The sequence below is a fragment of the Lepidochelys kempii genome, chromosome 1, assembly GCF_965140285.1.
Source record: "Lepidochelys kempii isolate rLepKem1 chromosome 1, rLepKem1.hap1, whole genome shotgun sequence".
Taxonomy (NCBI): Eukaryota; Metazoa; Chordata; order Testudines; family Cheloniidae; genus Lepidochelys; species Lepidochelys kempii.
In genome coordinates this window covers 95,889,174-95,913,788 of record NC_136380.1, presented here as the reverse complement: position 1 = coordinate 95,913,788, position 24,615 = coordinate 95,889,174, and the positions used below count along the sequence as shown (strand labels likewise).

Genomic DNA, 24,615 nt, shown 5'->3' with positions numbered 1-24,615 from the left:
TACTTAGTAAGAACCTGAAAACTGCTGTTTGGCAAAAGCAATCAAGTGCACAAATATACAAATGCAATATACAAATGCACAAAGCCTTGGAAACAAGCAGGGAGAACTGGAGGTCCTGGTGATGTCAAGGAATTATGACGTGATTGGAATAACAGAGACTTGGTGGGATAACTCACATGACTGGAGTACTGTCATGGATGGTTATAAACTGTTCAGGAAGGACAGGCAGGGCAGAAAAGGTGGGGGAGTAGCACTGTATGTAAGGGAGCAGTATGACTGCTCAGAGCTCCGGTATGCAACTGCAGAAAAACCTGAGTGTCTCTGGATTAAGTTTAGAAGCGTGAGCAGCAAGGGTGATGTAGTGGTGGGAGTCTGCTATAGACCACCGGACCAGGGGGATGAGGTGGATGAGACTTTCTTCCGGCAACTCTCAGGAGCTACCAGATCGCACACCCTGGTTCTCATAGGCGACTTTAATCTTCCTGATATCTGCTGGGAGAGCACTACAGCGGTGCATAGACAATCCAGAAAGTTTTTGGAAAATGTAGGGGACAATTTCCTGGCGCAAGTGCTAGAGGAGCCAACTAGGGGGGGAGCTTTTCTTGACCTGCTGCTCACAAACCGGGAAGAATTAGTGGGGGAAGCAAAAGTGGATGGGAATCTGGGAGGCAGTGACCATGAGTTGGTTGAGTTCAGGATCCTGACACAGGGAAGAAAGGTAAGCAGCAGAATACGGACCCTGGACTTCAGGAAAGCAGACTTCGACTCCCTCAGGGAACTGATAGGTAGGATCCCATGGGGGAATAACATGAAGGGGAAAGGAGTCCAGGAGAGCTGGCTATATTTCAAGGAATCCCTATTGAGGTTACAGGGACAAAACATCCCGATGTGTCGAAAGAATAGTAAATATGGCAGGCGACCAGCTTGGCTTAACGGTGAAATCCTTGCGGATCTTAAACATAAAAAAGAAGCTTACAAGAAGTGGAAGATTGGACAAATGACCAGGGAAGAGTATAAAAATATTGCTCGGGCATGTAGGAATGAAATCAGGAGGGCCAAATCACACCTGGAGCTGCAGCTAGCAAGAGATGTTAAGAGTAACAAGAAGGATTTCTTCAGGTATGTTGGCAACAAGAAGAAAGCCAAGGAAAGTGTGGGCCCCTTAATGAATGAGGGAGGCAACCTAGTGACAGAGGATGTGGAAAAAGCTAATGTACTCAATGCTTTTTTTGCCTCTGTCTTCACGAACAAGGTCAGCTCCCAGACTGCTGCGCTGGGCATCACAGCATGGGGAGTAGGTGGCCAGCCCTCTGTGGAGAAAGAAGTGGTTAGGGACTATTTAGAAAAGCTGGACGTGCACAAGTCCATGGGGCCGGACGAGTTGCATCCGAGGGTGCTAAAGGGATTGGCGGGTATGACTGCAGAGCCATTGGCCATTATCTTTGAAAACTCATGGCGAACGGGGGAAGTCCCGGATGACTGGAAAAAGGCTAATGTAGTGCCAATCTTTAAAAAAGGGAAGAAGGAGGATCCTGGGAACTACAGGCCAGTCAGTCTCACCTCAGTCCCCGGAAAAATCATGGAGCAGGTCCTCAAGGAATCAATCCTGAAGCACTTACACGAGAGGAAAGTGATCAGGAACAGTCAGCATGGATTCACCAAGGGAAGGTCATGCCTGACTAATCTAATCGCCTTCTATGATGAGATTACTGGTTCTGTGGATGAAGGGAAAGCAGTGGATGTATTGTTTCTTGACTTTAGCAAAGCTTTTGACACGGTCTCCCACAGTATTCTTGTCAGCAAGTTAAAGAAGTATGGGCTGGATGAATGCACTATAAGGTGGGTAGAAAGTTGGCTAGATTGTCGGGCTCAACGGGTAGTGATCAATGGCTCCATGTCTAGTTGGCAGCCGGTATCAAGTGGAGTGCCCCAAGGGTCGGTCCTGGGGCTGATTTTGTTCAATATCTTCATAAATGATCTGGAGGATGGTGTGGATTGCACTCTCAGCAAATTTGCGGATGATACTAAACTAGGAGTAGTGGTAGATACGCTGGAGGGAAGGGATAGGATACAGAGGGACCTAGACAAATTGGAGGATTGGGCCAAAAGAAATCTGATGAGGTTCAACAAGGATAAGTGCAGGGTCCTGCGTTTAGGACGGAAGAACCCAATGCACAACTACAGACTAGGGACCAAATGGCTAGACAGCAGTTCTGTGGAAAAGGACCTAGGGGTGACAGTGGACGAGAAGCTGGATATGAGTCAACAGTGTGCCCTTGTTGCCAAGAAGGCCAATGGCATTTTGGGATGTATAAGTAGGGGCATAGCCAGCAGATCGAGGGACGTGATCGTTCCCCTCTATTCAACATTGGTGAGGCCTCATCTGGAGTACTGTGTCCAGTTTTGGGCCCCACACTACAAGAAGGATGTGGATAAATTGGAGAGAGTCCAGCGAAGGGCAACAAAAATTATTAGGGGTCTGGAACACATGACTTATGAGGAGAGGCTGAGGGAACTGGGATTGTTTAGTCTGCAGAAGAGAAGAATGAGGGGGGATTTGATAGCTGCTGTCAACTACCTGAGAGGGGGTTCCAAAGTGGATGGTTCTAGACTATTCTCAGTGGTAGAAGAGGACAGGACAAGGAGTAATGGTCTCAAGTTGCAGTGGGGGAGGTTTAGGTTGGATATTAGGAAAAACTTTTTCACTAGGAGGGTGGTGAAACACTGGAATGCGTTACCTAGGGAGGTGGTAGAATCCCCTTCTTTAGAGGTTTTTAAGGTCAGGCTTGACAGAGCCCTGGCTGGGATGATTTAGTTGGGGATTGGTCCTGCTTTGAGCAGGGGGTTGGACTAGATGACCTCCTGAGGTCCCTTCCAACCCTGATATTCTATGATTCTATGATTCTAAGTCAATGTGCTGATTTACCTTCACTTGACACTATTTGTGCCACAACTGCATATGCATTTAAGAAACACGGAAGTCATTCAGTGCTGGATTATTGATTGTTTCACAAGTAAGATGTCCTATTGGTTTCTTTTCTTCCTCCTGTCTGATTTTGCCAGTGACCTGTAAGGCTCCGAGGTCCTCAGAGGTCAAGTTTGAAATCATACAGCAAAATAAGATAACCACGTCAGACATAGCTCTGAGTATTTCATCTCCAAAACCTGCTAAGAATAATTGTCTTAGCTGCTGGAATAATTGTCCCATTTTCACCCTTTTCCCCATTCCTTTTAGCAGAATAGAGCAAAGCATTTTTTCTTATTTAAAAGGACAAAATATTTTAGTTGATTTGAAATTGGCTGCTACTATGTATGAACCTCAGACTAAGGGTCACCTTGTGACACTAGTTCATATACTACCATATCCAGTATTCTTGAAGAATCTGGAGATTTCCCACAAAAGCCTAAACATATTCATTATATTGATAAAAGAAATCTAAGGTTGGAATGAAATGTAAGGTTTTAGTTTAGCAGAAGAGGATTTAACAAGAAAAATATATAGGATATCAGTGCCATGGGTACAAGCCTAAAACCGAAACAAAGATGCCTCATTTGCACAACAATAATCTCTAACAATACCTTTCAAATCACTCCAGCTAGAGGTCATTTTATCCCATCCATTTTTGTTGCTTCTAAATGATCTTCAAATATTTTAAGCTAATCAAAGATTTTATTGATCGATGCTTCCTTTTATTATTTGCTACAAAATAAATATTACTTTGCCTTTCTCTCCCTGACTACATTTCCAATATACCCATCTGAATCTTGCTCCAGTTTTTCTAGTAATGGTATAGAAAGATCAAAGATTGATGTTCATGAGTTTGATGTTCACCTGCAATATGAAGGATATGAAAGAGGCATCTTTTGAGCTTTAGGCATACTTAATTCTTTACCTACAATTATTTATTGTAGGTGCAGAATTATTTCCTTAATTATTTACCATGTCAAGATGCCTTACCAGGTCTTGATTTTTATTTTTTCATGTAGCATTGGTCTATGTTCCAGGTAGTATAAAAATCAATATACAGTAGAATACATTTTAACAAATCCTTATTTTATCTTAGTATATATAAAGTAGTGTCAGGTTGCCCAAGGAAACTGTAATAAAAATAATTCTAAAAGTACTGACACAGACATGACCAGCATCATATATCTTTCTGACATCTGAATAGTATATCTTCTAATTAAGCTGTTTGTAAAAGGGGTACCAGAAAAGTGGTACATTGATCTAACTAAGCCCTTTGGACATTTTATTCAAAGCTGGAAAAATGCTTATTGCTATGGATATTAACATTGCTTCCCTTCAAGCTGTGTGTTTGATGGGCCTGATTACACATTCTTCCTGCACTCTGAAGTCTCCTTTGAGTTCAGTAGGGAGTTGTAGGTGCCTGAAGGAATGTAGGTTCAGACATGAATGTGATATAATCAACAATAAAAAGATTCTTCCTGCTGTACACTGTAAGTAGCCTTCCTCCTTTAACCACGGCTGCAAACTAAACCAAGTCCTACAACTCCTACACACACGAATAATCCCATTAATTTCAGTGGCACTGTCATAAATATAAAGGGAAGGGTAAACCCCTTTAAAATCCCTCCTGGCCAAAGGAAAAATCCTCTCACCTGTAAAGGGTTAAGAAGCTAAAGGCAACCTCGCTGGCACCTGACCAAAATGACCAATGAGGAGACAAGATACTTTCAAAAGCTGGGAGGAGGGAGAAAAACAAAGGGTCTGTGTCTGTCTGTATGCTGCTTTTGCTGGGGACAGAACAGGAATGGAGTCTTACTTTTAGTAAGTAATCTAGCTAGGTATGTGTTAGATTATGATTTCTTTAAATCGCTGAGAAAAGAGCTATGCTGAATAGAATGACTATTCCTGTCTGTATGTCTTTTTTGTAACTTAAGGTTTTGCCTAGAGGAATTCTCTATATTTTGAATCTAATTACCCTGTAAGGTATCTACCATCCTGATTTTACAGAGGTGATTCCTTTACTTCTATTAAAAAGTCTTCTTGTAAGAAAACTGAATGCTTTTTCATTGTTCTAAGATCCAAGGGTTTGGGGCTGTGCTCACCTATGCAAATTGGTGAGGATTTTTACCAAACCTTTCCCAGGAAGTGGGGTGCAAGGGTTGGGAGGATTTTGGGGAGAAAGATGTGTCCAAACCACGTTTCCCAGTAAACCCAGATAAAGTTTGGTGTTGGCAGTGGAAATCCAAGGGTAAAATAATTTTGTACCTTGGGGAAGTTTTAACCTAAGCTGGTAAAAGTAAGCTTAGGAGGTTTTCATGCAGGTCCCCACATCTGTACCCTAGAGTTCAGATTAGGGAAGGAACCTTGACAGGCACTCAGTACCTAAGGACTACCCAGATGAGAAAAGGGTTGCAGAACTGGGGCCCCTAAAATTTGATAGAGCAACATTATGCTTCTCAATCCTTGCATGAACTCCCACAGATAACATGGACTTGAACACATGGATTGAGGCCAGAATCAAAATACATTGAATTCTTGCTTGACATTTTTAAAGCACTGCTATGTCACTTTGTTCCAATGTTTCTTTTCAGAAATGGTTAAATTCATGCATAAAATCTGTTTCTATTCATGCATGAAATCCCACAAAAGTGATGAAGCCTGTGGCAAGCAATGTACTGCTCCAATATGCAGATACCCAGCTCACTAGTTACACTTCTATAACTACATAAAGTTACATCTGCTCAGAAATAGAAAAGAGAGGAATGCACCATTAAAAAGATCTGTTTAAAATTCTCCTTCAAAAATGGTCAGGATGTCACGGCTTTCTGTGAACTGACTTTGGGCATATGTATTATAAGATAAAATTCACCCCTGTACAGAGGACCAACACAAGACGGGCATGCCACTTACGTCCCACTTGAAGCCTTATTTTGAGGGCTGAAGAGAGACTGAAGGGGACCCTGGTCCTTTGCACAGGGGTGAATTTTACTACATAAAGAGTAGAGCATTGCAAGGTGCCACTGACACCAAGGCAGGGAATTTACTAATGAAAGATCCCAAAAATCTGCAAATCTCTACAAAGATTCCAGGCTTTTAGGATACCCTGTGGTACTTTTTTGACTTTTTGAAAATGATTTAATCCCTCTAGCTGTGCTATGAGCACTGGTAACAATTATTAAATTGAACTCTTCATGAAAGCTTGGATCATGGTTCTGAATGAAACCAGTAGCTCTGCCAAAGACTGAATCCTTGGGAGAAAAATCTACTATTATTAAATAGGAAAGATAACTACTGAAAAGTACAGAACAAGAATTACATATTATTATTTGTTTTGTGTGTTATTTATTTTTCCATTATTCTTACTCAGTATCTCTCAAATCTTAATCTTTGATAATAAGATCATGATTGCCTCCCTATAAATATATTTTAGTGCTGTAATGTTATAAAGGGCCTGATCCTGAGCTGTTCTGGTCAAACTGTGTCTATACTGTTCCATTGGGAATAGTAAACCTGGTAATTACTGTGAGTGTCCATTGACAGGGGCTGGATACTACAGAGGGATGTTTTTAGAGGGACTCAGATTGTAGGGTGCAACTATTGTTAACCTGTCAGCAAAGAAAGGACTGGCAGCCCTCCGAGGAGACTGTTTACATGGTGTCATGGAGCTGACATCCCATAAAGCACAATCAAATCTCTCTCTTGATGAGGCAAGAGGTAACAAAGTGGCTCACAATCCCAGGCACCTGGAGATCACATCAGAATCACCAGGCCTGATTTAACTGGACTGAGAGGGGTGTATTAAAAGCATACTCATGGCACACAAGCACTTATTGTCTTTTAAATCCTTAAACCAATCATTGCAGTGCTAAAAATGACATTTCTGGGAATACTGCTGCCAGTCAGGGGACTTGCAGTTTCCAAGAAAGCAAGTTCAGCAAAGTGGAAGAGGTGGGCTGAAATAATGAGAGGACAAGGAGCCATTATTTAAGAAAAAAAATATTAAAACAGAGAGTTGTCTGAAATGAGCAGAGATGTGAAGTTTACTTGGTTTACTGTATCACCTAGCTTTCTAGGATTCCAGAGTTCCTGCTTCCGGCCATATTATTTCAAGGATTTCTTTAAATTTTCCAGTTCTCTGAAGATAAGTAAAAGTATAATGTAAGGAGGACAGCAGTAAAACAATAATGCACTGGTTAGGAGATTCACGTCAAAAATAATATTTGTCCATTTAATGAATATCAAGAATAAGAAACAAGAAGTAGTAAGGCAACTGTTTCTATTATCCTGTAGGTGGGTATTGTTCCTTTGCAGCCTGGATTAGAGATGCTACCTTTATTACTGATTCTTAGCTCAAGGTTTACTTTTGGTGCATATCACTTAATGGACAGCAGCTAGTGACAAAGAATTACAAGTAGGTAAATGAGGGCATCTATCATTTGTCTTTGGGGCGGGGACTGTCCTTTTATTCTGTATTTGTAAAGCGCCTAGCACAATGGGTTCATGTATGTCCCTGACTGGAGCTCCTAAGTGCTCTGACAATACAAATAAAATTATAGTAATTTGTCCAGAGTTACAAATGGTTAGCTGTCATTAACATCCAACAGTTAAGACACTGATTCCATGATTAGAGCCTGTTCTGGACCCATACGCATCAGAAGACCTCAATCACATGAGCAGTCCCTTGTGGCTTCAGTGTTCTCACATAAGGAATGTTATTCACCTGCATATGCATTTGCAGAATTGGGCCATTAAGGTTGAAAAGCTGTTTTCATTCTAAGTGACTCTCTTAACATTAAAAAAAAATCCTATTTGGCCCAAAGTTTCTTATTCAGAGTTTCAAGGCAGATTAAATATTATTCAAAAATTTTTAATTGCTCAAAAAAGCATTTTCCCCACCCAATCAATCTGAAGTACTTACATAGCCCCCGTTGCCACACTATGTGAGCGCATCCAATCTTCAGTGTATTTATCCTCAAAATTCCCCTGTGAAGTAGGGAAGTGTTATCATCCTCATTTTACAGAAGGGGAACTGAGACACAAAGTAAGTGACTTGTCCAAGATCACACAGGAAGTCTGGCGCAGAAAAGGGATTTGATTATTAATTATATATTGATTTTATACTAACTTTTTAAAAATCAATTTATTTTGAGCAGTGTGTGTTTAGCAATGCAGGTTCATTAAGTTACAAAATCCACTAACAGGGAGTTGCCGTTTAGCCAAGGATGCCAGGAGATGCACAAATCGCTCTCACACACAAGTTTTGCATAACCAGCACATGACAGAAAGAGAGAGTTATTTTTACTAACACTGCTATTTAGCAAAAAGAAAAGGAGTACTTGTGGCACCTTAGAGACTAACCAATTTATTTGAGCATAAGCTTTCGTGAGCTACAGCTCACTTCATCGGATGCATACTGTGGAAAGTACAGAAGATGTTTTTGGTTAGTCTCTAAGGTGCCACAAGTTCTCCTTTTCTTTTTGCGAATACAGACTAACACGGCTGTTACTCTGAAAACTGCTATTTAGGGTAATCTTTATAGCCCTCTTTCTAACCCTGCAAAATATGCAGCACCAGCTGAAGGGTCATTAAAGAATATAAATAGCATCAAGTATATGGATCCCTAGGTCTCTATGGCTGTAAAAAGAGGCTGGGGGACTACCTTCATAACTCCATGGGATAAATCGATACAGTTGAAGCTTTTTCTTTATTCTGTTTGGGATATTTTTCTTAAATGTCTCACACATTCTGCTCAAGGCTAGCCATGTCCACTAAAGCTGCTGACAACTGTTCTCAGACACTTTTTCATTTCAATACCACCATTTATTGGAACAACACCTTTTCCATGATTTTCATATGGCTGAGGAGACAGCATTTCTTTGATCAGTATCAGATCAATTTAGCTGAAATAAAATTCTTTCTGTAACTTGCCTATAGTTACTCAAAGGATTAGTGAGAAAATGTCACTCAACAGATACTAGTCTGCTCATTAACATTCAGGAAAAAATCCTGTGGTCGGGTTGGTTTCAGCTGCTGATAGAACAATACTTAAAAGAAATTGGCTTGTCTGTGAAACAGCTGCTCAGCAAAGCCACCATGCAAGGGAAATGGTGATATTAAGATGATAATATTACAACTACTCTGGGAGCATAATATATTTTAAACTGCTTTGGTATGCAGTGGGGATCTGAGAATTAGAACTTGATTGCTTGTTGATTACTAGTGATGTGAAGCACCTGATCACTGCATGGATCGGTTCTGTTGAAAACCTTGAACTAAAAGAGTAAAATCATGCCTGCTGAGACTCCAAGTGTTCTTTGAATTTTCTGTCATCCCACCTTTCAAATGTTTAGCAGGTCTATTTCTAATAGAGATATTTTGCTATCTGTTTGCAATACAGTTTGCCCAGAATGATCACTATTCTTATTCTTCCTTGGACAAGATTTTGGGGTCAAGAAGCACTGACTCATCTGTACAAATGTGAAACTTGCAAATAAAACAGTGCAATACAACAGGCCAGTAGAGGCATTGGTATGGAGACTTGGGCAGTAGATATCTATCTCTAGCTATCATGAAGTCTCTTAGCTCACAGAGCTGGCCAAAAAAATTAATGATCTCTCAGGTGGATCTGGGGTAACTGGGATCATGCTTGGCAGCCTTTAATGCTTCCCACCAGACTGGAGACAGAGGGCTGGGATAAGATTACAATGTGGTTCTATACGAGAGTTCAGAGATCCGAACACACAAAACACATTGCAGGATTAGCACCCATTTTATGAATATCATATGATATTTTTATACTATACACACAAAACCACACAGTACAAGAACATTAAGTTTGCAACTTCCAGCACTCAAAAGTTAGTAAATGCCAGTATTAAGGTTGCTCATTAAGTGAGGTTCATCTATTCTGTGCACTAACTGAATCAGAGGTCCTGAGGAAAAAAATAGTATATGATTATGTGATTAAAGATGGTAAAATAATGGTAAGTGGGTTAAGTTAAGGTTGCCCAGGCATCCTTAATTCTGGGATTTCCTAATTTTTGAGTACTTGACTTTGACACCTTAATAATGTTTATTTTAATTTAGGGTGGGTCACTTGTGTGTATAATTTCCTAGGTTTTTGAAAAGTTTAACTGAAAAATCAGAAAGTCCATCATGTGGTATCATATTGTCCCTCACATTGGTCATCAGCAATGCTGGAAACTTTAGATTCAGCACACAGACCTCTGCTGCTTTCCCTAAGAGTATGTGATAGCAGTAATAGGTTGTCATCCTGTATGTGACCAACAAGGGGGAGGGGGTGTGACACTTTGCCAGTGAGTTTCACAGGTATTTGCTGACAGCTGAGGAATAGTGAGACTCAGGACTTATCTATACAAAGAGTTACTGAGTGGCAAGCTAGTGCACCATAGATTTATACCCCAGCATGCCACACACTACCTGGCCATGGACCTTTCTTACCTCATGATAAGAGTTCCATAGTCTATTAGAGAACTTTTTGTGCATGGGCGCATGGGTCCATGTGGTAGAGCTGGAAGGGACCTTGGTCATTGAGTCCAATCCCCTGCCTTCACAGCAGGACTTATTTTTGCCTCAGATCCCTAACTTGCCCCCTCAAGGATTGAACTCACAACCCTGGGTTTAACAGGCCACTGCTCAAACCACTGAGCTATCCCTCCCCACAATTTTTACAGGGACACAAAGGCAGGCTCCCTGCTAAGTTTCAAGTCCCTGCTCCAAAGCATGGGGGCACTAAAACTATGCAAAATGAAGGTCACTAGAATATTTTAAATGGGCAAAACACTGCATTTGCCCCAGGCTCATTCTTGAAAAGGGCTGAACCATTTTGGCTGTAATTTTCCCCAGAATAATTAACCCTGAACCGGACACCTAGCATGGAAAATTTCAGCCCAATTGGCTAAAGTTTGTCAACATTATAAGAAACTAAAAACAAGGTCCTCTAATGGGAAGTGTCAGGCAATCTTTATAATAGGTGGGCCTACCACCTCCATCTATAACTGAAAACTAGTATTCACGTAAAGTGTTTGAAGTGGTATTTTTGAGACTGATAAAATGAGCTGGAACATAATGCAAAGTGAAGGTTTTGCATATTACCCTTACGTTCTTCCACTCCTTTCCTAAAACAAGGCTAAGATCAGCCTTGACTTCACTGCTCAAGTTATTTATCAGGTTTTTCTAAAAACCTCTTCCATTATATTTAATGACTTTTTGTATGTGTTTTATTTTACTGGTGCCAAAATTTTCAACATATGCACAAACACACATGTATTTTTGATTGCCGATACGTGCGTCTCTTGATGCACACGAGTACGGGACAGCAACTTCCATTAAACACCCACAATTTGTTTTATTTATTTTTATTATGTTTCAGGTTGTAGTGCTTACAAGCATGGACCATGACCCCACCACATTAGGCCCTGTACAAACAAAGAACAAGAGAGATGGTCCAAGCCTCAAAGAGCTTACGGTCCAACTAGTCTAAAAATCTAATTGTTCTTTCAGCATAAAGAATGCCCTATCATTTTAAACTGCTTCAATGCCCAGACAGACTACAGGTAGTCCTCTAGTGAAGATGAAGGCTACTTGATGGGTATGTTATTCCATGGGAATATCTGCAGTGCCAAGGAGGACTCAACATTTCTTGCATATAAAAAGAATACCTCAAGAACAATTACAGAATCTGATTAAAGGACTATGAAATGAAGCTCAGTTGTTCAGTGACAACACTTGAACTTCAAATGACAAGCACTCTCTTAAAAAAAATAATAAAATGTACAGATTCCAAGGTCAGAAGAGACCATTACAATCTAGTCTGACCTCCTGCATAAAACAGGCCAAAAAACCTCATCTAGTAATATCTGCATCAAGTCCATAATTTCTGTTTGAGCTACAGCATCTTTAAGAAAGATATCCAGTCTCGATTTAAAGATTTCAAGTGATGGAGAATCCACCAAAGCCTTATTTATTCAGTGTAGTAATATAAAAAAGCATCAAATTATAAAGAGTACAGAAAAGGAATCAGCTGAAACCTATGACAAACTATTGACAATCTGCAAGCATTTTTAGTAACGCACATAACTCACCAAATTCTATTGACTATACTGGTTTCCATGCACAAATGGAAGAAATCCCTGCAGCTGCTGTTGAGGGTTTTAAATTGTTACTTCTATTTAAAAAATCATCGTTGAATATTGCACGTGCTCCAAGACTATTTTTAAAATACAAAAATGAAGCTTTTAAATTTTCACAAACTCAAACAGAATCCTGAAGGTGCACTCTACACAGTCAGCTCCAAATCACATGCAACAGATTACACAATTAAAAGATTATATAATAAATTCATACCGCACCATCATTCTGTTACCTGAATGCACATTCCCAGCATTCCCTCCAAGAATCATTTTCCACACTGTAAATTATAGCAGCATAGGGGCTGGGAGAAGGGGATAGGGAATCCACAACCACCTTCTCCCATCAGCGGAAGGAAGTGGGAAATATATGCCTCCCCAAAACTTTCCACTATGCTCCTCTTCACCCCCCATCATCACTAGCTTTTCCTGACCAAGGTTGCTTGTCTTCCTTGTCATGTGACAGTGGGAAACTATCACAAAAAGTCACATTCTTCTCACAGTGAAGCAAAATTTTAATGGAATAAGGAAAACGGTATTATCCTAAAAGCTACAATCTCTCCCAGCACTTCACTGTACAACTTCAATGTGGAACCTTCCCCTGTCCCCCGTCTGGCTTCCTAATTGAAAATTAAAATCTAATAAAATAAAATAATAATAACAACAACAACACACATCCTCACTCTTTGTACATAGAATTGCTGATACTGGCTTCCAATTCCCCACACAGCATCAGCATTCAACCTGCTAACCCCATGAAGTTACACAAATTAGCCTTCATTGTCCCCAGCAAAACTTCCAATCCCAGTCTAACACATTTCTATTTTCTTCCATCCTGTCCCAAGAACAACAGATATGCACAGATCCGTGCCATGTTCAGCAGGATTGACCAACCCGCCTCAAAACTTACATTCCAGTAGAAGTTCTACATGGGGAAAGAAACATTCGGAGAAAACTCTGCTTCTCCTTTGCCATGCGGGTTATGCTCCTCTGTGCATGTGCCACACACATTTCTTAGAGAGAGGTGTCTTGCCCACTTATGAATATTATGAAATACATAGAAGGAAACAGTCAAAATGTATCTAGACCTCAGATGAATGTGTATACGGACACAGTTGTGATTGAACATATTAAACTTGTTATTTTGGCACTTACTACTTTGTGATTTATAATGAGAAAGATTTATTTAATAAATAGTGCCCATGGGAGAATAAGGACAGGGGAGGAAAAAAAAACATTTTACATTCATTTCTAAAGAAAACTACTGTGGGTAAATTGTCAGAGCAAGTCTCTGATCCCTTTCCCAGATCTTCCTAAACTGGAGAAAGGAGAGATCATAGTACTGAATGGAAAGAAAAATAACCAAAAATCTGTCTGTCAATTTTTGTAGAAATAGATTTCAATACTTCCTGAGTGGTTTGTAGTGAAATTCCTCCCATGTGTGTGCAAGCCGTGGGTGCTCAGAGGGACACTGTACTTCACAGGGAAAGTGTTGGAACTCAGAAGAAAGAGTAAGCCAGCCTATAGACTACAAAAAAAAGCTTTACCCTAACAAAAATCATGGTTAGGGTAAAGGTCCATAGTTCATCTTGCAACAGTGAATGTAATTGCAAGCCTAAAAATTGCATTTGAAATTAGGAGAGGAAAAATTATGTATCTTATGGCGATCTCTCTCCCTCTCTTAAAAAAAATAGCCAAGTTTGCAGACACTCAACTGCCTGATTCTTTATGTTACTGTAATTAAAGGCAATAGTCACAGAGCTGATAAAGGGCATAAGCTATAAAGTTAACCCTTATCTTAGCTAAGATGATAACTGCAACAGTGGTATCAAATTGTAAAGGAAAAAAAATCAGAATATATTCTGGATAATGGACTCGTGTACAATTCCGGAAGTCAACTTGAAGGCTTGAAGGCTCATTTTCTCAACCTCCAAAGAATAAGCAAATTATACCCCAACCTACCATCAAACTTCTTGTGCCTGGACACAAAGGTGGTGCGCACAAAGTGACTTGTTTCCTCCACCAAGTTTTCAAACTCCAGTTTGCTCTGTTGGCTCAACTTGTCCTCCATTTCTGTGGTGCAGCATGTATACTCCTGAGGACAGATTCTCAAATGTTCCCCTGCAATAGTAAGAGAAAGCATATTGTGGACTCACCAAAAATGAGCAACAGGTTCTGATTACCTTAATGTACACAGTGCTCCTGAAATGCACACCTTTTTATTGAGGGTGCATGAACAAATATACTGATCAAATATAGAAACAATCATCTCTCTGCAAGATCATTTCCCTGACAATCCAGTCCTAATGTGGGAACACTTTGCATCTGACCTACAATTTAGCCTCATTCTTGGATTCCTTACCAAATAGGGACTTTTGTCTTTGCAATGCCATTTTGATAAGCTTTGCAATTCAAATGAGACTCTCTCAAGGTTAAACTGATTCTTAATTGAAGAATCCCTTTATGTAAATCTCGAGGACAGTTGCTTGCATTTGATTTGTCCTGAGAAATACCTGGCGACAAGGCCAGTAATAAAGCTTTCAGAGCTTTTTCTCTACCAAATTTCAGATATGAGAATTACAAATTTTGGCAGCTTTGCCATACTCTGTTAGACACAAAGGGTTGGCCTGGGCAGAAAAGGGAAGAAAGAGGATGTTTCCCTGACGTGTCTTTCTGCCTGTTGGACTGCCTTAGTGCAGCAACACTTTCTTTCCACTTTCTCCCTTCTGCTCAAGCAAGTGTATTTTAATAGCAATGTTTGGGTTCCACACATTTTCTTGGATGACATTTCTTGTCAGACACAGCAAATGCTCCACTTGAAGCAAGAACGCGATGAAGGGTTTAATTAATGCTTATGCTATATGGAAATGCAACGTAAAAGGTAATGAAAGCCTCTTATTTACTTCAATAGATGTCTCTCTTTATGCAGTGACAATATTGCCTTCTTCAGTGCAATTTCCAAGTGGAAGCCAATTCTGTAGCTCATGAAATTAAAATGGTCTGTTATTACATGAAATGTGAATTTCCAATTGATGTTGTACTCTGGATGTCAGAAATGTTTAGCCTGGGCTGTATGAAAGGAGGGAAATCCACCTCCCTGCTGAGAAGTAAGAAAAATGATAGGCCTCTTCTTGTAAAGCAATGAAAACATTTAGCTTTTCATATACTATATCCTGAGTAAATTCCTCTGCAAACCTTTATATGATGCAAATAAGATGATGGACAAAGCTCAAGGACTAAATACATACTGGGGACCTAATTATTTACACCAAGGCCACTTTGCACCACTTTGGAGTGTAAAGAGGACCTAAAGTTTGTGAGTTTGTGAGCATGAGTGAGAACCAGGCCCTGGGTTGCTCTCAGAAGAGAGATATAATTTAGTTATCACACCATTAAAACAATTCTGGTATTAAAAATAAGTACACATGCTTAGAACAAACATTGTGTTGCACATGAATCTGCCCTTACTTTATTCCATTTTTTAAAAGCCTTTTGTTTTGAAGTGCAAACATTCCCAATAAGCCTCAAAGATTTAATTTGTTTCTCTGAGTTTTCACAGAGGAAGTTTCTTTTAGAAATCTGAAAACTTTACAAAAAATGTAGACATGAGACATCTTGAAGGAGGGTTATTTCATCATCACTCTGACTACCTATTTGTACTGCAGTCATAACAAGGAGGCCCCTAATCATGGACCAGGACCCCATTATGCGAGGCACTATACACAGTGGTGAGCTGGAGCCGGTTCACACCAGTTTGCTAGAACCGGGACAACTGGTTCTAAAAGGGCTTCTAAATTTAACAACTGGACAAAAGTGGTGCCTTAGGCGCCAACTCCGTGGGTGCTCCAGCCCTGGAGCACCCATGGGGAAAATCTGATGGCACCCACTAGCAGCTCTCTGCCCCGCCCCAGCTCACCTCCACTCCACCTCTGCCTCCTCCCCTGAACGCGCCACCCTGCTCTGCTTCTCCGCCCCCCAACCCCCGCCCCCGGCTTCCCACAAATCAGCTGTTCGTGTGGGAAGCCGGGGGGCTGAGAAGCAAGCAGCGGCTTCGCGCTCAGGCCCAGGGAGGCAGAGGCGGAGCAGAGGGGAGCTGGGATGGGCGGGGGAGCAAGAGGAGGGCTGCCCGCGCCACAGCAGGTAACCCGGGGTGGACGCGCAGGGGAACCGCTCCCTGCCCCAGCTCACCTCCGCCTCCCTGGGCCTGAGTGCGAAGCCGCCGCTTGCTTCTCAACCCTTCCCAGCTTCCCACACAAACAGCTGATTCGCAGGAAGCCAGGGGAAGGGGTGGAGAAGCAGAGCGGGGCAATGCATTCAGGGGAGGAGGCGGAGCAGAGGTGAGGTGAGCTGGGGCCAGGTGGGGAGTTGCCGGTGGGTGCTCTGCACCCACCAAATTTTCCCCGTGGGTGCTCCAGCCCCAGAGCACCCACGGAGTCAGCGCCTAAGGTGCCACTTTTGATGTGATCTGTGGGGGGAGAGGCCGCTACCCCTGCTCCCACCCAGCTACGCTCCCCCGCCCCTGGGAGCCAGAGGCACCTGCTGGATGCTTCCTGGGAGCTGCCCCAGGTAAGCACCGCTGGGACTCCCCACCTCGCCCCCCGGCAGGTCCCTCTGGCTCTTAGGGGCAGGGTGGGCACCCACTACGGTGGCCCACGAGACCCTCCTGCCCAGTTCTGGGGGCAGTCAGGGGACAGGGGTGGATGGGGCAGAGGTCCGGGGGGGGGGCATAAAGGAACACAGGGGGTTGGATGGGGCAGGAGTCCCCGGGGGAAGGAGGTGGGCCACAACCCCCTCGTGGGATGAGGAGGGAACCGGTTGTTAAGATTTTGGCAGCTCATCACTGACTATACAAACAAAAAAAAAGAGTGGTGGGCATTAGTGATGATCTCACTGCCTATCAGAGGTCAGAAACAGAAAGAAGAATGAAAATTAGATGACTTTGAAAAATCTGTCATTACAAGCAGATTTGCCCATCTGAAGTGCTTATGTAACATTAAGAAAACGTTGCTAGACATCCCCTTTCCAAATGTCAGAAAATCCTCATGCAAAAAGACTCAATAGCCTTCTGGTTTGCAACTGAAAACCCTGGAGAAACATGTACTTTCCTCTTTCCAGCTTTGGGGATAGTTTATGCTTGCTTTACATCACAACTACTTCTTTTTGTCTCTCTTTTTTCCCATGTTCTCATGAACTTCAGCGTTTATTCAGTTCCTCTCTTTTCTCCCCATGTCTGTTTTTTGTTGGCCTTATCTTATATCAGACCTGTTTGTTGTCGTTTCTATTGAATATCAGCTAATAATCAGGGTTCAGTGCTTAACTATGAATAGCCACAGTTCTAGATATTATCATTATTTCATTCAAAATATCAAAGTACAACAAAGCCTAAAGAACTCAGTATTTCAGATATTTTGCATCATCATTAATTTCCTCTATCCCATTTATTTGCAGGCCTACTTTCTCTTTATTACTGCATCGATCACCAATTTGTTTTAAAAGCCCATCTCATCTCCTTGACTGCCAGGAACTCATTCTGTTTTTGTGTCCATCCCTCCCCCCGCTTTTCTGTCTCTCACTCTCTCTCTCTCCCCCAGCCCAATTTTTATTTTTTCCCCTTAACAGACACTGTGTTCTCATTTGTTTAATTACTTATATCTTTACCCAATAATTTCAACCACTACTTTCTTAATGGTTGAAATGTGGATCTCCTTGGTATCATCAAAACTCTAGATATCTAATATCACTCATCCACTTCCTCTCCCCATATTGTACCCATCTAAATGGACATTCCAGTTATGAGAATCTTCCCATCAGGTTTCAATTATGACCACTAAATTAGAACAAGTATTAGTAACACTTCTAGCTCACCTGTCTTTTTCCACATCCTTCTCGCATCTTAGTGCAGACCTAAAAATGGTCTCTCCCTATTCTTCATATTCTGTTTCGAAACATTTTTTTCTCATTTTATTTCCCATATTGAAAGTACATGCCAGATTATAGTTAAGCAAAAGTTCCCAAGCCCATACTTTCTACCTCAAATTCTCCTGATTCAAAGCTCACTGAAGTCATTGGAAGAGTCTTACCGACTTCAAATGAACAGAAGCAGCCCTTAAATCTTATATATAAAACACTGCTGGAGACACTCAGGCCAAGATGTTCAAAACAGACTGTCTGTCTGTTAGGCAACTGAATCTGTATTTAGGCACTCAATTAAGTGGCCTGATTTTCAAAACTGCTGAGCACACAGCAGCTCCCTGCTTACGTCAGTGTGAGTTGCTGGATGCTCACAAATTTTGAAAATTGGCCATTTAATTGGATGCTTAATATGAACTCAGGAGCCTAACTTCAGGCACCCAAGTTAAATTATTGAAAAACACATAAATTATGTAGATTTCAAAATCCCCTTCTCAAAAGTGCCTAAGTCACATGGACCCTGCTTTGAAAACAGACAAAGTACTCCTTCGTCACCTATGCGCTATTGAAAATTTTACCCTTTGTCTATTGTAAGCCTTTAATACACATCTGGTGGCTCTTAAATTTCACAATATTAGCAGAATCATCCCACTAACTGTCTTTTATCAGAGTCGTCTCTACAGAAGACGGCCATTTTGGTTTAATTTCAAGTAGGCTCCATCTCATCTAAGAATGTTCTTTGAACATGTGCTTTTTCCCCTAAAATCTGCTTTCCTCCATGATACCAAAGGTAACTATCTATTGATAGTAACGCCTATTCTATAACACTGATTTTTAAAAAAATTCACGCAAAATATTAAAGGTAACTAAAACATTTAGCATTTAGTCCCTGAAATCATTGTGCTCCTGGGTGGATAACTCGACATCAAGCTGCATTATGTGCTAAGAGGCTGCACCATTATTACATATTGCACACACTAAAACGACAGCAAAAGAACATGATTAAGGTGGCAAAATCAAGTACTCGAGAGTTAGGAAATGCCAGAATTAAGGCCTCCTTGTGTGTGTGCATTTTGACACAGTCTTTAATTACATGGTTATGTCCTATTTTTTCCAAAGGACCCCTGCCTCATTCAGTGCACAGGATGGACAGTGCTCAGTTAATGAGGAACTGCCAGTCTCAATGCCCAGCCAAGCCCAGTTCCAACCCCTTACTCAACCTATCCCAGCCTTCCTGCCCAACCAGTCCATGCCTCCCCACCTCTGCTCCCAGTTTCCTTGTCCAACCATTCCCAGGCTTCCCTCTCCAACTCACAGTCAGTTTCTCCCCCTCTCACCAGATCCCTTTCCTGATCCACTCCTTTTCCTCTTCCTTGATCCAGCTGTGTCCCTTTGTATTTTAATAGATGGCTTCCCCCTCCATACTGTCCAGGGCCCAGCTGGGGTGTGTGTGTGTGTGATTAACAGCAAAGGAGAGACAGACTCCCCACTCTCAGTTCCAGTGCTCAGACACACTCCAGAGCAGCTGGGAGCAACCATTACAGACAAGGAAAATTTTTCTAGCCCACATAGTCCTAGACCGGAGCATGATCAGTGTGTCAGGATGGTGCATGTCCAGTCCGGTCACACCTAGAAGCTGTGAGGGGCGGGAGCATGCTCACTGAAGATAGTATCTTTGCAGATTTTAGCTGTTAAGCTCTAGCAATCCTCTAAGCCTGGGCAAACTGCAATTTTTCAAATGCTTATAATTTACCCAAATTTGGTAACTTTTCATAGACATGTCAAAAAGCACAACTGTGAGACAAAGGGCACCCCCTACCAAATTTCAAGTCCCTGCCCCAAAACATGAGGGAGCCAGAACATTTAAAATAACAGGTCCCACATTTTTTAAATACAGGCAAAGCAATGTATTTTCCCCTAATCTTATTCTCAGAAATGGCTGAACTGCTTTGGCTGAAATTTAAAAAAAAAAAAAAACAGACTAAGTCAGCCTTAAATCCCCGTCCCCCCACAACACACACACACACAAACACACACAGAGAGTCAGCATGGAAAATTTCAACACAAATGGTGCAAGTCTGGCAAAATTATAAACAACTGAAAATAGGGTCTTATAATAGGAAGTGTCAGGCAACCTAAGTAATAGTTGGCGCTCCCAGTCCTGTCTATAATTATTTAATCATTTATCTTTATTTTCCTTCTTTAACTTTTCTGCTTGCCATAGTTGATAGTACTAAGTTTTGGCAGAACCTCCAGTTCACTCACTTTAAGGAAAACAGACTATGTCACAATTCTGCGTCTTTTGCATTTTCTTCTAAATTTTTTGTTATTATTCTTCAAGAAAGAGTTTTTGCTGATTCTATGCAAGCTTTCCCCATCAGTGATATCAAGCCTGTCCAGATTGGAAGTAATTCTAGAGACTATTTTTATTGTGCTTCCCTTATTTCCTGGTACAGGCTCATTTTCCATTTCAGTTTTGTTATGCTGTGTCCCAGGACCCTAACGAAAGGGGTTTAAATGACTGATCTGGGTATTTACACATCTTAAGTATTTTACAGGCTACTACTGTGCTCACAACTGATGCACCACCTCTTGCCCTATGAAACTCCATATGTTCCACATTCTCAAAGATTATATGGCATAAGTGGCACTGGGCATGAGTGGCTAGTTTTTCCTTGTTGAAAATGGTGTCTCCATAGATAAGCTCGACTGCATGTAATTATGCTGCACCAGCACTATGCTGGAATCAAACAAGTATTAATTCAGCAGTTCCTAGTGACCTACTACAACTCATCTAACCACTGTGTTTCCAACCAAAGTTGCTGACTTACATCTCTCTCCTTTTGTGGCTTGTATTATATAAATCAAACCAATTGCCTGCTACAATTTCAGCTACTAGTATTCAGTTTCAGTTTTATTGCAGCTATAATCTCACACCTGTCTTCACTTCCTCCAAACTGGCAAATGTTACAGTTGAATTTGGTAATCCTCTTGTATGGCACTTTGAATGTAATAAAACAATTTACAAGGCAGTTGTTTTATATTCAAATACACAGTAGTCTGGTGTCCTCACAACATGCCATAAATTATTTAAGCTTACGAGAGCTTTTTAAAAAAATTGCATAAATTGAATAATTGGCTTCTACCAGTCTATCAAAGTGCCACACGTTATCTATGTATGGTAACTCTTTAGGAGGAGTACAATCTGAACATATCGCAAACTATTATGTAAAACAAAATTAACATTTATATTTCCTCCAATAGATTATGGTTCTTCTGAAGCCCTGTCTACAGCTATCAGTAACACCCAGCTTACAATATTAGACGTGGAAGCATGCTCATGTAAATCATTTAAAGTCAGCCAGACTTCTTATGGATTATGCTGTTTATTTTACAATTGCAGGAATAATAATTCTTTATGAGGTAGTTAATTTTGATAGTTTCTGCCCTCACCATAAATAAAAGCCAACAATAAACTCCACTATTCATACTGCTCCGCCTCCAGGCATTCAATACTATGATTGCTGTTAATAGAGTTTTACAGTCGATATTTGTGCCCTGCTTTGTAAATCCAGCAGTAAATGAATGTTAAGACACACAATGGTAGTGCTCTGTGGGCATTCAAACTCAGTTGCTGTCTGAGAAATGGCAGTGGCTACTAAAGACAGAAGAGATGCAAAAGAAAGAAAAAAAAAGAAAAGAAAAAAGTATCCTTCATCCTGCTAATCAAGTCAACGTGGGTGGACCCTTGTCAAATGTGGCTGTACGCAAGGCAAAGGTCTGTCCACAAGGATCCAATTGGAGGACTAAAGCCAAGGCCACCAAAAATATATCAGTCCTTCAAATCTAATAAACAAGAAAAAAAATTGGGGAAACTACCAAGAATGTAAAATTTCCTTGGAAACATTTCAGTTTACATAAAACAAAAAGTGATGAAGAACAAAAGGAGAAAAAATTATACTTTAGCAAAAAAAACTTTTCATCTACTCAGTCTCAGAAGGAATATTTTCTCTTTGAGATGTGGAAAGAACTCAGGGTTGTGTCCTACTGGAAAAAAAAATAAGAAATAGGTTTGTAAATACTGGAATTTAAATAACACTTCTCCATTTCTTTGGGAGATAATGGTGTTTGAGTCTAGAGCTTTCTGAACACAGGCTCTTCCAGTCAATATTCTCAGGTGTATGTTAAAACACTAATTGTGAAATCAAGTGGATGGGCTTATTGTTATGAAGCACTTTGTTCATTTTCTATGGTGTGAAATTATTTTTGCCCTAGGAAATATTTAGCACTTTGAAGTGTTTGACTCATAAGCATTTACAGATTCCAACAAAATAGCAGAAAATTAACAACAGCAATTATTGAATAGTTTAAAAATGCTAAACTGTAACAAAACAAAAAATGTGCATTTTATAATCATTTCAGCCAATATTCAAGTGACAAAAATTAAAATATCATTTTGTGCTGGACCAAAGACTGTTCCCTAACTAACAGTCTTGAAGTTCCTTCTGATGCAATTATCTTCTCTGTGGGGGTATAACAGCCCCACGAGCAGCCTCGGTGAAACTGCACACCTGGCATTCAAATTGCAGAGTTGAACTTTCCTACTGAAACATATTATGATTTAAATGAATTCTATTGCAATGTTTCAGAGAGGACTGAAACAATATTTGCATAAAACATAATATCTGAATGAAAAAAAGTCAGTGTGACATATGCACAGTGCCTGCTTACAATTCTTGATCCTTCTAAATTTTTAGCAGCTAAATAAAAAGCTTTATGTGTCCACCTGATCCTGTTAAACCAACCTCCTCCCATCATGAAAGAAAGTGACTCATCTGTTTGCCTTCAACACAAATCATTTTCCCTCAAATTCTGTTTGTTCCTTGAGGTCAATTAAAAAATGAATACCTTCCAAACAGACCGATAATTAGTTAACAGTCTCTACATTATGTGTCTCACAGGGAACATTCACTTACAAGAAGCCCTGATCATATTGTCCTTGGGAAGCCCTCAATAATAAGACACAGAAACTGAGGCCAAAGCAAACCTGTTCATACTAGTACTACCCAGCAGCTAAAGAAAGGGATAGAGTCTCTCGAATCTTCCTAGCTAAACTACTGGAAGCTGCTCCACTTCTCCTACATTCAGGTTCATTTTATTTTCTAGCCATATACAGTTAGACAATTGGTTTTTGATAGCACAGTTTGTGAGAAGAATCTTTAACTATCTCTTGGGTTGTGTATTACTGACATTTTGCCCAGTGCATTGTGAAAGGCAAACTGTGATTCAGCATTGTGCAGTTTCATCATCTTGCTGGCTACCTGGCTGTAATTTTGTGGTTTGGAAGCATGTTTCCTCCAAGGGATGACAGCTAACTTCCCCCCTGCCCCCAATTGATTTTGCTCTTTATTATATCCCCTGCTATAATAGCAGGAATATCTTACATACAATGTAAAGATGACCCTGTTTACTCCAAAGTCAACACAAGTGGGAATAGAATAAATCATGAATACAGCTTTTCTTTGCCCATAAACTATAATGCAACTAGATTTTTATTTTATTTTAGCTGTTCTCAACACAGTTTTATTATTATAAGAACATAAAAACAGCCATACTGGGTCAGACCAAAGTCCATCCAGCCCAGTATCCTGTCTGCCGACAGTGGCCAATGCCAGGTGCCCCAGAGGGAGTGAACCTAACAGGTAATGATCAAGTGATCTCTCCTGCCATCCATCTCCACTCTCTGACAAACAGAGGCTAGGAACACCATTCCTTACCCATCCTGGCTAATAGCCATTAATGGACTTAACCTCCATGAATTTATCTAGTTCTCTTTTAAACCCTGTTATAGTCCTAGCCTTCACAACCTCCTCAGGCAAGGAGTTCCACAGGTTGACTGTGCGCTATGTGAAGAAGAACTTCCTTTTATTTGTTTTAAACCTGCTGCCCATTAATTTCATTTGGTGGCCCCTAGTTGTTATTTTATGGGAACAAGTAAATAACTTTTCCTTATTCACTTTCTCCACACCCTTCATGATTTTATATATCTCTAGCATATTCCCCTTTAGTCTCCTCTTTTCCCAGCTGAAAAGACCAAGTCTCTTTAATCTCTCCTCATATGGGACCCGTTCCGAACCCCTAATCGTTTTAGTTGCCCTTCTCTGAACCTTTTCTAATGCCAGTATATCTTTTTTGAGATGAGGAGACCACATCTGTATGCAGTATTCAAGATGTGGGCGTACCATGGATTTATATAAGGTCAATAAGTTATTCTCCATCTTATTCTCTGTCCCTTTTTTAATGATTCCTAACATCCTGTTCGCTTTTTTGACTGCCAGAGGGAGTAAATGAGGGTGAATTTGTAAAGGTTTGATCAGCATGAGTTTGCGTGAATCATATCACATAGAAGTGAGTTATGCAGATCGTCCCAAACTCAAGCTGAAAAAAACTCTGCAGCCCATCATCATGTATTCTGTATATGCCACATATATTACAAAAAAAAATTACTTAAGAGTTTTTAGTCACTTGGCTCTTCAATTTTTCCTATGGCTTCATTATATGTGGCATAATAAAGCCATCCCAAACTCA

At 40.7% G+C, this 24,615-nt stretch overlaps 1 protein-coding gene across 1 annotated transcript in view; it reads right to left on the bottom strand.

The window, feature by feature from the left end:
- The window catches only part of GPC6 (glypican 6), a 1,111,975-nt gene that overhangs the window by 766,919 nt on the left and 320,441 nt on the right, over positions 1-24,615 (bottom strand). The window contains exon 2 of the mRNA XM_073347752.2: positions 14,080-14,238. Within this exon, the coding sequence (XP_073203853.1) occupies positions 14,080-14,238 (159 nt within the window). The remainder of the gene's footprint in view (positions 1-14,079; positions 14,239-24,615) is intronic.